Source organism: Hemiscyllium ocellatum, chromosome 28, assembly GCF_020745735.1.
Source record: "Hemiscyllium ocellatum isolate sHemOce1 chromosome 28, sHemOce1.pat.X.cur, whole genome shotgun sequence".
NCBI classification, from domain to species: Eukaryota; Metazoa; Chordata; class Chondrichthyes; order Orectolobiformes; family Hemiscylliidae; genus Hemiscyllium; species Hemiscyllium ocellatum.
In genome coordinates, this window is record NC_083428.1 from 45,250,470 (window position 1) to 45,263,899 (window position 13,430).

A 13,430-nucleotide genomic window follows, 5' to 3' on the forward strand; every position below is an offset into this window, starting at 1 on the left:
TGGGAGTGGGGTCACAGAGAGTGGGGTCACTGAGAGTGGGGTCACAGGGAGTGGCGTCAGTGGGAATGGTGTCACTGAGAGTGGCGTCATGGGGAAAGGGTTCACAAAGTGGGGGCACAGCAAGTGGGGTCACTGAGAGTGGTATCGCAGGGTGTGGGGTCAAAGAGAGTTGGGTTGCTGTGAGTGAGGTCACTTACAGTGGGATCACTGAGAGTGAGGTCACTGAGAGTGGGGTCACAGGAGTGGGGTCACTGAGAGTGAGGTCACAGGGAGTGGGGCCACAGGGAGTGGGGTCACTGAGAGTAGGGTCACAGTGAGTGGGGTCACAGGGAGTGGGGTCACTGAGAGTGGGGTCACTGAGAGTGGGGTCACAGGGAGTGGGGTCACTGAGAGTGGGGTCACTGAGAGTTGGGACACTGAGAGTGAGGTCACAGGGAGTGGGGTCACTGAGAGTGAGGTCACTGAGAGTGAGGTCAAAGGGAATGGGGTCACTGGGAGTGGGGTCACAGGGAGTGGGGTCACAGAGTGGGGTCACTGAGAGGGGTGTCGCTGAGAGTGAAGTGACAGGGAGTGGGGTCACTGAGAGTGAGGTCACAGGAAGTGGGGTCACTGAGGATGTGGTTACTGGGAGTGGGGTCACTGGGAATGGGGTCACAGAGTGGGGTCACTGAGAGTGGGGTCACAGGGAGTGGGGTCATTGGGAGTGGGGCCACAGAGTGTGGTCACTGGGAGTGGCGTCGCTGAGAGTGAGGTCACAGGGAATGGGGCCACTGAGAGTGGTGTCACTGAGAGTGGTGTCACTGAGAGTGAGGTCACTGAGAGTGAGGTCACTGAGAGTGGGGCCACAGGGTGTGGGGTCACAGAGAGTTGTATCGCTGAGAGTGAGGTCACAGGGAGTGGGGTCACTGAGAGTGGGGTCATTGAGAGTGGGGTTACAGGGAGTGGGGTCACTGAGAGTTGGGTCACTGAGAGTGAGGTCCCAGGGAGCGGGGTCACTGAGAGTGTGGTCACTGAGAGTGAGGTCACAGGGAGTGGGGTCACAGGGAGTGGGGTCACTGAGAGTTGGGTCACTGAGAGTTGGGTCACTGAGAGTGGGGTCACTGAGTTGGGGTCACTGAGAGTGAGGTCACTGAGATTGGGGTCACTGGGAGTGGGGTCACAGAGTGTGGTCACTGAGAGTGAGGTCACAAAGAGTGGGGTCACAGGGAGTGGGGTCACTGAGAGTTGGGTCACTGAGAGTGAGGTCACAGGGAGTGGGGTCACTGAGAATGGGGTCACAGGGAGTGGGGTCACTGAGAGTGGGGTCATTGAGAGTGGGGTCACAGGGAGTGGGGTCACTGAGATTTGGGTCACTGAGAGTGAGGTCACAGGGAGCGGGGTCACTGAGAGTTGGGTCACTGAGAGTGAGGTCACAGGGAGTGGGGTCACAGGGAGTGGGGTCACTGAGAGTTGGGTCACTGAGAGTGAGGTCACAGGGAGTGGGGTCACTGAGTTGGGGTCACAGGGAGTGGGGTCACTGAGATTGGGGTAACTGGGAGTGGGGTCACAGAGTGTCGTTACTGAGAGTGGTGTCGCTGGGAGTGGGGTCACAGGGAGTGGGGTCACTGAGAGTGAGGTCACAGGGAGCGGGGTCACTGAGGGTGAGGTCACTGAGAATGGGGTCACTGGGAATGGGGTCACAGAGAGTTGTATCGCTGAGAGTGTGGTTACAGGGAGTGTGGTCAGTGAGAGTTGGGTCACTGAGAGTGAGGTCACGGGAGTGGGTCACTGAGAGTGGGGTCACTGAGAATGAGGTCACGGGAGTGGGTCACTGTGAGTGGGGTCATTGAGAGTGAGGTCACAGGGAGTGGGGTAACTGGGACTGGGGACCCAGAGTGGGGTCACTGAGAGTGGTGTCGCTGAGAGTGAAGTCACAGGGAGTGGGATCACTGAGAGTGGGGTCACTGGGAGCGAGGTCACTGAGAGTGGGGCCAGTGAGAGTGGGGTCACTGAGAGTGAGGTCACTGACAGTGAGGTCACTGAGAGTAAAGTCACTGAGAGTGAAGTCACTGAGAGTGGGGTCACTGAGAGTTTGGTCGCTGAGAGTTGGGCCGCAGGGAGTGGGGTAACTGAGAGTGAGGTCACAGGGACTGGGTTCACTGAGACTGAGGTCACAGGGAGTGGCATCACTGGGAATGGGGTCACTGAGAGTGGGGTATCTGAGAGTGGGGTCACAGGGAGTGGGGTCACTGGGAAGGGAGTCACTGATAGGGGTGTCCATGAGAGTGGGGTCACAGGGAGTGGGGTCACTGTGAATGGGGTCGCTGAGAGTGAGATCACAGGGTGTGCGGTCACAGGGAGTGGGGTCACTGAGAGTAGGGTCACAGGGAGTGGGGTCATTGAGAGTTGGGTCGCGGTGAATGAGGTCACAGGGAGTGGTTTCACTGGGAGTGGGGTCACAGAGAGTGGGGTCACTGAGAGTGGGGTCACAGGGAGTGGGGTCAGTGGGAATGGTGTCACTGAGAGTGGCGTCATGGGGAAAGGGTTCACAAAGTGGGGGCACAGCAAGTGGGGTCACTGAGAGTGGTATCGCAGGGTGTGGGGTCAAAGAGAGTTGGGTTGCTGTGAGTGAGGTCACTTACAGTGGGATCACTGAGAGTGAGGTCACTGAGAGTGGGGTCACAGGAGTGGGGTCACTGAGAGTGGTGTCGCTGTGAGTGAAGTCACAGGGAGGGGGGTCACTGAGAGTTAAGTCACAGGGAGTGGGGTCACTGAGAGTGAGGTCACAGGGCATGGGGTCACTGAAGGTGAGGTCACAGGGAGTGGGGTCACTGAGGGTGAGGTCACTGAGAGTGGGGTCACAGGGAGTGGTGTCACAGAGAATGGGGTCATTGAGAGTGGGGTCACAGGGAGTGGGGTCAGAGGGTGTGGCGTCACTGAGAGTGGGGTCACTGAGAGTGGGGTCACAGGGAGTGGGGTGACTGAGATTGGGGTCACTGGGAGTGGGGTCACAAGGAGTGGGGACACTGAGAGTGAGGTCACAGGGAGTGGGGACACTGAGGGTGAGGTCACTGAGAGTGGGGTCTCAGGGAGTGGGGTCACTGAGAGTGGTATCACAGGGTGTGGGGTCACTGAGAGTTCGACTGCTGTGAGTGAGGTCACTAGCAGTGGGATCACTGAGAGTGAGGTCACTGAGAGTGGGGTGACAGGGAGTGGGGTCACTGAGAGTTGGGTCACTGAGAGTGAGGTCACAGGGAGTGGGGCCACAGGGAGTGGGGTCACTGAAAGTTGGGTCACTGAGAGTGGGGTCACAGGAGTGGGGTCACTGAGAGTGGGATCATTGAGAGTGGGGTCATTGAGAGTGGGGTCACTGAGCTTGTGGTCACTGAGAGTTGGGTCACTGAGAGTGAGGACACAGGGAGTGGAGTCACTGAGATTGGGGTCACAGGGAGTGGGGTCACAGAGTGGGGTCACTGAGAGTGGTGTCGCTGAGAGTGAAGTCACAGGGAGTGGGGTCACTGAGAGTGAGGTCAGAGGGAGTGGGGTCACTGAGGGTGAGGTCACTGAGAGTGAGGTCAGAGGGAGTGGGGCCACAGGGAGTGGAGTCACTGAGAGTTGGGTCGCTGAGAGTGAGGTCACAGGGAGTGGAGTCACTGAGAGGGGGGTCACTGAGAGTGAGGTCACAGGGAATGGGGTCACTGAGAGTGAGGTCACAGGGAGTGAGGTCACTGAGAGTGAGGTCAGAGGGAGTGGGGTCACTGAGAGGGGGGTCACTGAGAGTGAGGTCACAGGGAGTGGGGTCACTGGGAATGGGGCCACAGAGTGTGGTCACTGAGAGTGGCATCGCTGAGAGTGAGGTCACAGGGAGTGGGGTCACTGAGAGTGTGGTTACAGGTAGTGGGGTCAGAGGGAGTGACGTCACTGAGAGTTGGGTCGCTGAGAGTGAGGTCACAGGGAGTGGGGTCACTGAGAGTGGGGTCACTGGGAGTGGCGTCATGGGGAGTGAGGTCACTGTGAGGGGAGTCACTGAGAGTGCGGTCACTGAGAGTGAGGTCACTAACAGTGGTGTCACTGAGAATGAGGTCACTTTGTGTGAGGTCACTAAGAGTGAAGTCACTGAGAGTGAGGTCACTGAGAGTGAGGTCACTGAGAGTGGGGCCACAGGGTGTGGGGTCACAGAGAGTTGTATCGCTGAGAGTGAGGTCACAGGGAGTGGGGTCACTGAGAGTGGGGTCATTGAGAGTGGGGTCACAGGGAGTGGGGTCACTGAGATTTGGGTCACTGAGAGTGAGGTCCCAGGGAGCGGGGTCACTGAGAGTGTGGTCACTGAGAGTGAGGTCACAGGGAGTGGGGTCACAGGGAGTGGGGTCACTGAGAGTTGGGTCACTGAGAGTGAGGTCACAGGGAGTGGGGTCACTGAGTTGCGGTCACAGGGAGTGGGGTCACTGAGATTGGGGTCACTGGGAGTGGGGTCACAGAGTGTGGTCACTGAGAGTGAGGTCACAAAGAGTGGGGTCACAGGGAGTGGGGTCACTGAGAGTTGGGTCACTGAGAGTGAGGTCACAGGGAGTGGGGTCACTGAGAATGGGGTCACAGGGAGTGGGGTCACTGAGAGTGGGGTCATTGAGAGTGGGGTCACAGGGAGTGGGGTCACTGAGATTTGGGTCACTGAGAGTGAGGTCACAGGGAGCGGGGTCACTGTGAGTGTGGTCACTGAGAGTGAGGTCACAGGGAGTGGGGTCACAGGGAGTGGGGTCACTGAGAGTTGGGTCACTGAGAGTGAGGTCACAGGGAGTGGGGTCCCTGAGTTGGGGTCACAGGGAGTGGGGTCACTGAGATTGGGGTCACTGAGAGTGGGGTCACAGAGTGTCGTTACTGAGAGTGGTGTCGCTGGGAGTGGGGTCACAGGGAGTGGGGTCACTGAGAGTGAGGTCACAGGGAGCGGGGTCACTGAGGGTGAGGTCACTGAGAATGGGGTCACTGGGAATGGGGTCACAGAGAGTTGTATCGCTGAGAGTGTGGTTACAGGGAGTGTGGTCAGTGAGAGTTGGGTCACTGAGAGTGAGGTCACGGGAGTGGGTCACTGTGAGTGGGGTCATTGAGAGTGAGGTCACAGGGAGTGGGGTCACTGGGACTGGGGACCCAGAGTGGGGTCACTGAGAGTGGTGTCGCTGAGAGTGAAGTCACAGGGAGTGGGATCACTGAGAGTGGGGTCACTGGGAGCGAGGTCACTGAGAGTGGGGCCAGTGAGAGTGGGGTCACTGAAAGTGAGGTCACTGAGAGTGAGGTCACTGAGAGTAAAGTCACTGAGAGTGAAGTCACTGACAGTGAGGTCACTGAGAGTAAAGTCACTGAGAGTGAAGTCACTGAGAGTGGGGTCACTGAGAGTTTGGTCGCTGAGAGTTGGGCCGCAGGGAGTGGGGTAACTGAGAGTGAGGTCACAGGGACTGGGTTCACTGAGACTGAGGTCACAGGGAGTGGCATCACTGGGAATGGGGTCACTGAGAGTGGGGTATCTGAGAGTGGGGTCACAGGGAGTGGGGTCACTGGGAAGGGAGTCACTGATAGGGGTGTCCATGAGAGTGGGGTCACAGGGAGTGGGGTCACTGTGAATGGGGTCGCTGAGAGTGAGATCACAGGGTGTGCGGTCACAGGGAGTGGGGTCACTGAGAGTAGGGTCACAGGGAGTGGGGTCATTGAGAGTTGGGTCGCGGTGAATGAGGTCACAGGGAGTGGTTTCACTGGGAGTGGGGTCACAGAGAGTGGGGTCACTGAGAGTGGGGTCACAGGGAGTGGGGTCAGTGGGAATGGTGTCACTGAGAGTGGCGTCATGGGGAAAGGGTTCACAAAGTGGGGGCACAGCAAGTGGGGTCACTGAGAGTGGTATCGCAGGGTGTGGGGTCAAAGAGAGTTGGGTTGCTGTGAGTGAGGTCACTTACAGTGGGATCACTGAGAGTGAGGTCACTGAGAGTGGGGTCACAGGAGTGGGGTCACTGAGAGTGGTGTCGCTGTGAGTGAAGTCACAGGGAGGGGGGTCACTGAGAGTTAAGTCACAGGGAGTGGGGTCACTGAGAGTGAGGTCACAGGGCATGGGGTCACTGAAGGTGAGGTCACAGGGAGTGGGGTCACTGAGGGTGAGGTCACTGAGAGTGGGGTCACAGGGAGTGGTGTCACAGAGAATGGGGTCATTGAGAGTGGGGTCACAGGGAGTGGGGTCAGAGGGTGTGGCGTCACTGAGAGTGGGGTCACTGAGAGTGGGGTCACAGGGAGTGGGGTGACTGAGATTGGGGTCACTGGGAGTGGGGTCACAAGGAGTGGGGACACTGAGAGTGAGGTCACAGGGAGTGGGGCCACAGGGAGTGGGGTCACTGAGAGTTGGGTCACTGAGAGTAGGGTCACAGTGAGTGGGGTCACAGGGAGTGGGGTCACTGAGAGTGGGGTCACTGAGAGTGGGGTCACTGAGAGTGGGGTCACAGGGAGTGGGGTCACTGAGAGTTGGGACACTGAGAGTGAGGTCACAGGGAGTGGGGTCACTGAGAGTGAGGTCACTGAGAGTGAGGTCAAAGGGAATGGGGTCACTGGGAGTGGGGTCACAGGGAGTGGGGTCACTGGGAATGGGGCCACAGAGTGTGGTCACTGAGAGTGGCATCGCTGAGAGTGAGGTCACAGGGAGTGGGGTCACTGAGAGTGTGGTTACAGGTAGTGGGGTCAGAGGGAGTGACGTCACTGAGAGTTGGGTCGCTGAGAGTGAGGTCACAGGGAGTGGGGTCACTGAGAGTGGGGTCACTGGGAGTGGCGTCATGGGGAGTGAGGTCACTGTGAGGGGAGTCACTGAGAGTGCGGTCACTAACAGTGGTGTCACTGAGAATGAGGTCACTTTGTGTGAGGTCACTAAGAGTGAAGTCACTGAGAGTGAGGTCACTGAGAGTGAGGTCACTGAGAGTGGGGCCACAGGGTGTGGGGTCACAGAGAGTTGTATCGCTGAGAGTGAGGTCACAGGGAGTGGGGTCACTGAGAGTGGGGTCATTGAGAGTGGGGTCACAGGGAGTGGGGTCACTGAGAGTTGGGTCACTGAGAGTGAGGTCCCAGGGAGCGGGGTCACTGAGAGTGTGGTCACTGAGAGTGAGGTCACAGGGAGTGGGGTCACAGGGAGTGGGGTCACTGAGAGTTGGGTCACTGAGAGTGAGGTCACAGGGAGTGGGGTCACTGAGTTGCGGTCACAGGGAGTGGGGTCACTGAGATTGGGGTCACTGGGAGTGGGGTCACAGAGTGTGGTCACTGAGAGTGAGGTCACAAAGAGTGGGGTCACAGGGAGTGGGGTCACTGAGAGTTGGGTCACTGAGAGTGAGGTCACAGGGAGTGGGGTCACTGAGAATGGGGTCACAGGGAGTGGGGTCACTGAGAGTGGGGTCATTGAGAGTGGGGTCACAGGGAGTGGGGTCACTGAGATTTGGGTCACTGAGAGTGAGGTCACAGGGAGCGGGGTCACTGAGAGTGTGGTCACTGAGAGTGAGGTCACAGGGAGTGGGGTCACAGGGAGTGGGGTCACTGAGAGTTGGGTCACTGAGAGTGAGGTCACAGGGAGTGGGGTCCCTGAGTTGGGGTCACAGGGAGTGGGGTCACTGAGATTGGGGTCACTGAGAGTGGGGTCACAGAGTGTCGTTACTGAGAGTGGTATCGCTGGGAGTGGGGTCACAGGGAGTGGGGTCACTGAGAGTGAGGTCACAGGGAGCGGGGTCACTGAGGGTGAGGTCACTGAGAATGGGGTCACTGGGAATGGGGTCACAGAGAGTTGTATCGCTGAGAGTGTGGTTACAGGGAGTGTGGTCAGTGAGAGTTGGGTCACTGAGAGTGAGGTCACGGGAGTGGGTCACTGTGAGTGGGGTCATTGAGAGTGAGGTCACAGGGAGTGGGGTCACTGGGACTGGGGACCCAGAGTGGGGTCACTGAGAGTGGTGTCGCTGAGAGTGAAGTCACAGGGAGTGGGATCACTGAGAGTGGGGTCACTGGGAGCGAGGTCACTGAGAGTGGGGCCAGTGAGAGTGGGGTCACTGAAAGTGAGGTCACTGAGAGTGAGGTCACTGAGAGTAAAGTCACTGAGAGTGAAGTCACTGACAGTGAGGTCACTGAGAGTAAAGTCACTGAGAGTGAAGTCACTGAGAGTGGGGTCACTGAGAGTTTGGTCGCTGAGAGTTGGGCCGCAGGGAGTGGGGTAACTGAGAGTGAGGTCACAGGGACTGGGTTCACTGAGACTGAGGTCACAGGGAGTGGCATCACTGGGAATGGGGTCACTGAGAGTGGGGTATCTGAGAGTGGGGTCACAGGGAGTGGGGTCACTGGGAAGGGAGTCACTGATAGGGGTGTCCATGAGAGTGGGGTCACAGGGAGTGGGGTCACTGTGAATGGGGTCGCTGAGAGTGAGATCACAGGGTGTGCGGTCACAGGGAGTGGGGTCACTGAGAGTAGGGTCACAGGGAGTGGGGTCATTGAGAGTTGGGTCGCGGTGAATGAGGTCACAGGGAGTGGTTTCACTGGGAGTGGGGTCACAGAGAGTGGGGTCACTGAGAGTGGGGTCACAGGGAGTGGGGTCAGTGGGAATGGTGTCACTGAGAGTGGCGTCATGGGGAAAGGGTTCACAAAGTGGGGGCACAGCAAGTGGGGTCACTGAGAGTGGTATCGCAGGGTGTGGGGTCAAAGAGAGTTGGGTTGCTGTGAGTGAGGTCACTTACAGTGGGATCACTGAGAGTGAGGTCACTGAGAGTGGGGTCACAGGAGTGGGGTCACTGAGAGTGGTGTCGCTGTGAGTGAAGTCACAGGGAGGGGGGTCACTGAGAGTTAAGTCACAGGGAGTGGGGTCACTGAGAGTGAGGTCACAGGGCATGGGGTCACTGAAGGTGAGGTCACAGGGAGTGGGGTCACTGAGGGTGAGGTCACTGAGAGTGGGGTCACAGGGAGTGGTGTCACAGAGAATGGGGTCATTGAGAGTGGGGTCACAGGGAGTGGGGTCAGAGGGTGTGGCGTCACTGAGAGTGGGGTCACTGAGAGTGGGGTCACAGGGAGTGGGGTGACTGAGATTGGGGTCACTGGGAGTGGGGTCACAAGGAGTGGGGACACTGAGAGTGAGGTCACAGGGAGTGGGGCCACAGGGAGTGGGGTCACTGAGAGTTGGGTCACTGAGAGTAGGGTCACAGTGAGTGGGGTCACAGGGAGTGGGGTCACTGAGAGTGGGGTCACTGAGAGTGGGGTCACTGAGAGTGGGGTCACAGGGAGTGGGGTCACTGAGAGTTGGGACACTGAGAGTGAGGTCACAGGGAGTGGGGTCACTGAGAGTGAGGTCACTGAGAGTGAGGTCAAAGGGAATGGGGTCACTGGGAGTGGGGTCACAGGGAGTGGGGTCACTGGGAATGGGGCCACAGAGTGTGGTCACTGAGAGTGGCATCGCTGAGAGTGAGGTCACAGGGAGTGGGGTCACTGAGAGTGTGGTTACAGGTAGTGGGGTCAGAGGGAGTGACGTCACTGAGAGTTGGGTCGCTGAGAGTGAGGTCACAGGGAGTGGGGTCACTGAGAGTGGGGTCACTGGGAGTGGCGTCATGGGGAGTGAGGTCACTGTGAGGGGAGTCACTGAGAGTGCGGTCACTGAGAGTGAGGTCACTAACAGTGGTGTCACTGAGAATGAGGTCACTTTGTGTGAGGTCACTAAGAGTGAAGTCACTGAGAGTGAGGTCACTGAGAGTGAGGTCACTGAGAGTGGGGCCACAGGGTGTGGGGTCACAGAGAGTTGTATCGCTGAGAGTGAGGTCACAGGGAGTGGGGTCACTGAGAGTGGGGTCATTGAGAGTGGGGTCACAGGGAGTGGGGTCACTGAGAGTTGGGTCACTGAGAGTGAGGTCCCAGGGAGCGGGGTCACTGAGAGTGTGGTCACTGAGAGTGAGGTCACAGGGAGTGGGGTCACAGGGAGTGGGGTCACTGAGAGTTGGGTCACTGAGAGTGAGGTCACAGGGAGTGGGGTCACTGAGTTGCGGTCACAGGGAGTGGGGTCACTGAGATTGGGGTCACTGGGAGTGGGGTCACAGAGTGTGGTCACTGAGAGTGAGGTCACAAAGAGTGGGGTCACAGGGAGTGGGGTCACTGAGAGTTGGGTCACTGAGAGTGAGGTCACAGGGAGTGGGGTCACTGAGAATGGGGTCACAGGGAGTGGGGTCACTGAGAGTGGGGTCATTGAGAGTGGGGTCACAGGGAGTGGGGTCACTGAGATTTGGGTCACTGAGAGTGAGGTCACAGGGAGCGGGGTCACTGAGAGTGTGGTCACTGAGAGTGAGGTCACAGGGAGTGGGGTCACAGGGAGTGGGGTCACTGAGAGTTGGGTCACTGAGAGTGAGGTCACAGGGAGTGGGGTCCCTGAGTTGGGGTCACAGGGAGTGGGGTCACTGAGATTGGGGTCACTGAGAGTGGGGTCACAGAGTGTCGTTACTGAGAGTGGTGTCGCTGGGAGTGGGGTCACAGGGAGTGGGGTCACTGAGAGTGAGGTCACAGGGAGCGGGGTCACTGAGGGTGAGGTCACTGAGAATGGGGTCACTGGGAATGGGGTCACAGAGAGTTGTATCGCTGAGAGTGTGGTTACAGGGAGTGTGGTCAGTGAGAGTTGGGTCACTGAGAGTGAGGTCACGGGAGTGGGTCACTGTGAGTGGGGTCATTGAGAGTGAGGTCACAGGGAGTGGGGTCACTGGGACTGGGGACCCAGAGTGGGGTCACTGAGAGTGGTGTCGCTGAGAGTGAAGTCACAGGGAGTGGGATCACTGAGAGTGGGGTCACTGGGAGCGAGGTCACTGAGAGTGGGGCCAGTGAGAGTGGGGTCACTGAAAGTGAGGTCACTGAGAGTGAGGTCACTGAGAGTAAAGTCACTGAGAGTGAAGTCACTGACAGTGAGGTCACTGAGAGTAAAGTCACTGAGAGTGAAGTCACTGAGAGTGGGGTCACTGAGAGTTTGGTCGCTGAGAGTTGGGCCGCAGGGAGTGGGGTAACTGAGAGTGAGGTCACAGGGACTGGGTTCACTGAGACTGAGGTCACAGGGAGTGGCATCACTGGGAATGGGGTCACTGAGAGTGGGGTATCTGAGAGTGGGGTCACAGGGAGTGGGGTCACTGGGAAGGGAGTCACTGATAGGGGTGTCCATGAGAGTGGGGTCACAGGGAGTGGGGTCACTGTGAATGGGGTCGCTGAGAGTGAGATCACAGGGTGTGCGGTCACAGGGAGTGGGGTCACTGAGAGTAGGGTCACAGGGAGTGGGGTCATTGAGAGTTGGGTCGCGGTGAATGAGGTCACAGGGAGTGGTTTCACTGGGAGTGGGGTCACAGAGAGTGGGGTCACTGAGAGTGGGGTCACAGGGAGTGGGGTCAGTGGGAATGGTGTCACTGAGAGTGGCGTCATGGGGAAAGGGTTCACAAAGTGGGGGCACAGCAAGTGGGGTCACTGAGAGTGGTATCGCAGGGTGTGGGGTCAAAGAGAGTTGGGTTGCTGTGAGTGAGGTCACTTACAGTGGGATCACTGAGAGTGAGGTCACTGAGAGTGGGGTCACAGGAGTGGGGTCACTGAGAGTGGTGTCGCTGTGAGTGAAGTCACAGGGAGGGGGGTCACTGAGAGTTAAGTCACAGGGAGTGGGGTCACTGAGAGTGAGGTCACAGGGCATGGGGTCACTGAAGGTGAGGTCACAGGGAGTGGGGTCACTGAGGGTGAGGTCACTGAGAGTGGGGTCACAGGGAGTGGTGTCACAGAGAATGGGGTCATTGAGAGTGGGGTCACAGGGAGTGGGGTCAGAGGGTGTGGCGTCACTGAGAGTGGGGTCACTGAGAGTGGGGTCACAGGGAGTGGGGTGACTGAGATTGGGGTCACTGGGAGTGGGGTCACAAGGAGTGGGGACACTGAGAGTGAGGTCACAGGGAGTGGGGCCACAGGGAGTGGGGTCACTGAGAGTTGGGTCACTGAGAGTAGGGTCACAGTGAGTGGGGTCACAGGGAGTGGGGTCACTGAGAGTGGGGTCACTGAGAGTGGGGTCACTGAGAGTGGGGTCACGGGAGTGGGGTCACTGAGAGTTGGGACACTGAGAGTGAGGTCACAGGGAGTGGGGTCACTGAGAGTGAGGTCACTGAGAGTGAGGTCAAAGGGAATGGGGTCACTGGGAGTGGGGTCACAGGGAGTGGGGTCACTGAGATTGGGGTCACAGGGAGTGGGGTCACAGAGTGGGGTCACTCAGAGTGGTGTCGCTGACAGTGAAGTGACAGGGAGTGGGGTCACTGAGAGTGAGGTCACAGGAAGTGGGGTCACTGAGGATGTGGTTACTGGGAGTGGGGTCACTGGGAATGGGGTCACAGAGTGGGGTCACTGAGAGTGGGGTCACAGGGAGTGGGGTCACTGAGAGTGGGGGTCACTGAGAGTGGAGTCACTGAGAGTTGGGACACTGAGAGTGAGGTCACAGGGAGTGGGGTCACTGAGAATGAGGTCACTGAGAGTGGGGTCAAAGGGAATGGGGTCACTGGGAGTGGGGTCACAGGGAGTGGGGTCACTGAGATTGAGGTCACAGGGAGTGGGGTCACTGGGAGTGAGGTCACTGAGAGTGAGGCCAGTGAGAGTGGGGTCACTGAGAGTGAAGCCACTGACAGTGAGGTCACTGAGAGTAAAGTCACTGAGAGTGGGGTCACTGAGAGTTGGGTCGCTGAGAGTTGGGTCGCTGAGAGTTGAGCCGCAGGCAGTGGTGTCACTGAGAGTGAGGTCACAGGGACTGTGTTCACTGAGAGTGAGGTCACAGGGAGTGGCATCACTGGGAATGGGGTCACTGAGAGTGGGGTATCTGAGAGTGGGGTCACAGGGAGTGGGGTCACTGAAAATTGGGTCGCTGAGAGTGAGATCACAGGGTGTGGGGTCACAGGGAGTGGGGTCACTAAGAGTATGGTCACAGGGAGTGGGGTCATTGAGAGTTGGGTCGCGGTGATTGAGGTCACAGGGAGTGGTGTCACTGGGAGTGTGGTCACAGAGAGTGGGGTCACAGAGAGTGGGGTCACTGAGAGTGGGGTCAGTGGGAATAGTGTCACTGAGAGTGGCGTCATGGGGAAAGGGTTCACAAAGTGGGGGCATAGCAAGTGGGGTCACTGAGAGTGGTATCGCAGGGCGTGGGGTCACTGAGAGTTGGGTTGCTGTGAGTGAGGTCACTTACAGTGGGATCACTGAGAGTGAGGTCACTGAGAGTGGGGTCACAGGAGTGGGGTCACTGAGAGTGAGGTCACAGGGAGTGGGCCACAGGGAGTAGGGTCACTGAGAGTTGGGTCACTGAGAGTAGGGTCACAGTGAGTGGGGTCACAGGGAGTGGGGTCACTGAGAGTGGGGTCACTGAGAGTGGGGTCACAGGGAGTGGGGTCACTGAGAGTGGGGTCACTGAGAGTTGGGACACTGAGAGTGAG

The 13,430-nt window shown here is 58.4% G+C and overlaps 1 protein-coding gene across 1 annotated transcript in view; it reads right to left on the reverse strand.

Moving 5' to 3' along the window:
- The window catches only part of LOC132829041 (mucin-4-like), a gene marked incomplete at its 5' end in the record, with an annotated part of 62,749 nt that extends 49,967 nt beyond the window's left edge, over positions 1-12,782 (reverse strand). Inside the window, 14 exons of the mRNA XM_060846328.1 lie at positions 967-1,032; positions 2,797-2,930; positions 3,306-3,354; positions 4,037-4,327; positions 4,649-4,714; positions 6,244-6,321; positions 7,052-7,117; positions 7,409-7,504; positions 9,064-9,347; positions 9,467-9,510; positions 10,451-10,464; positions 11,257-11,315; positions 11,664-11,916; positions 12,675-12,782. Of these exons, the coding sequence (XP_060702311.1) occupies positions 967-1,032; positions 2,797-2,930; positions 3,306-3,354; positions 4,037-4,327; positions 4,649-4,714; positions 6,244-6,321; positions 7,052-7,117; positions 7,409-7,504; positions 9,064-9,347; positions 9,467-9,510; positions 10,451-10,464; positions 11,257-11,315; positions 11,664-11,916; positions 12,675-12,782 (1,608 nt within the window). The remainder of the gene's footprint in view (positions 1-966; positions 1,033-2,796; positions 2,931-3,305; positions 3,355-4,036; positions 4,328-4,648; positions 4,715-6,243; positions 6,322-7,051; positions 7,118-7,408; positions 7,505-9,063; positions 9,348-9,466; positions 9,511-10,450; positions 10,465-11,256; positions 11,316-11,663; positions 11,917-12,674) is intronic.
- Positions 12,783-13,430: the final 648 nt, after the last annotated feature.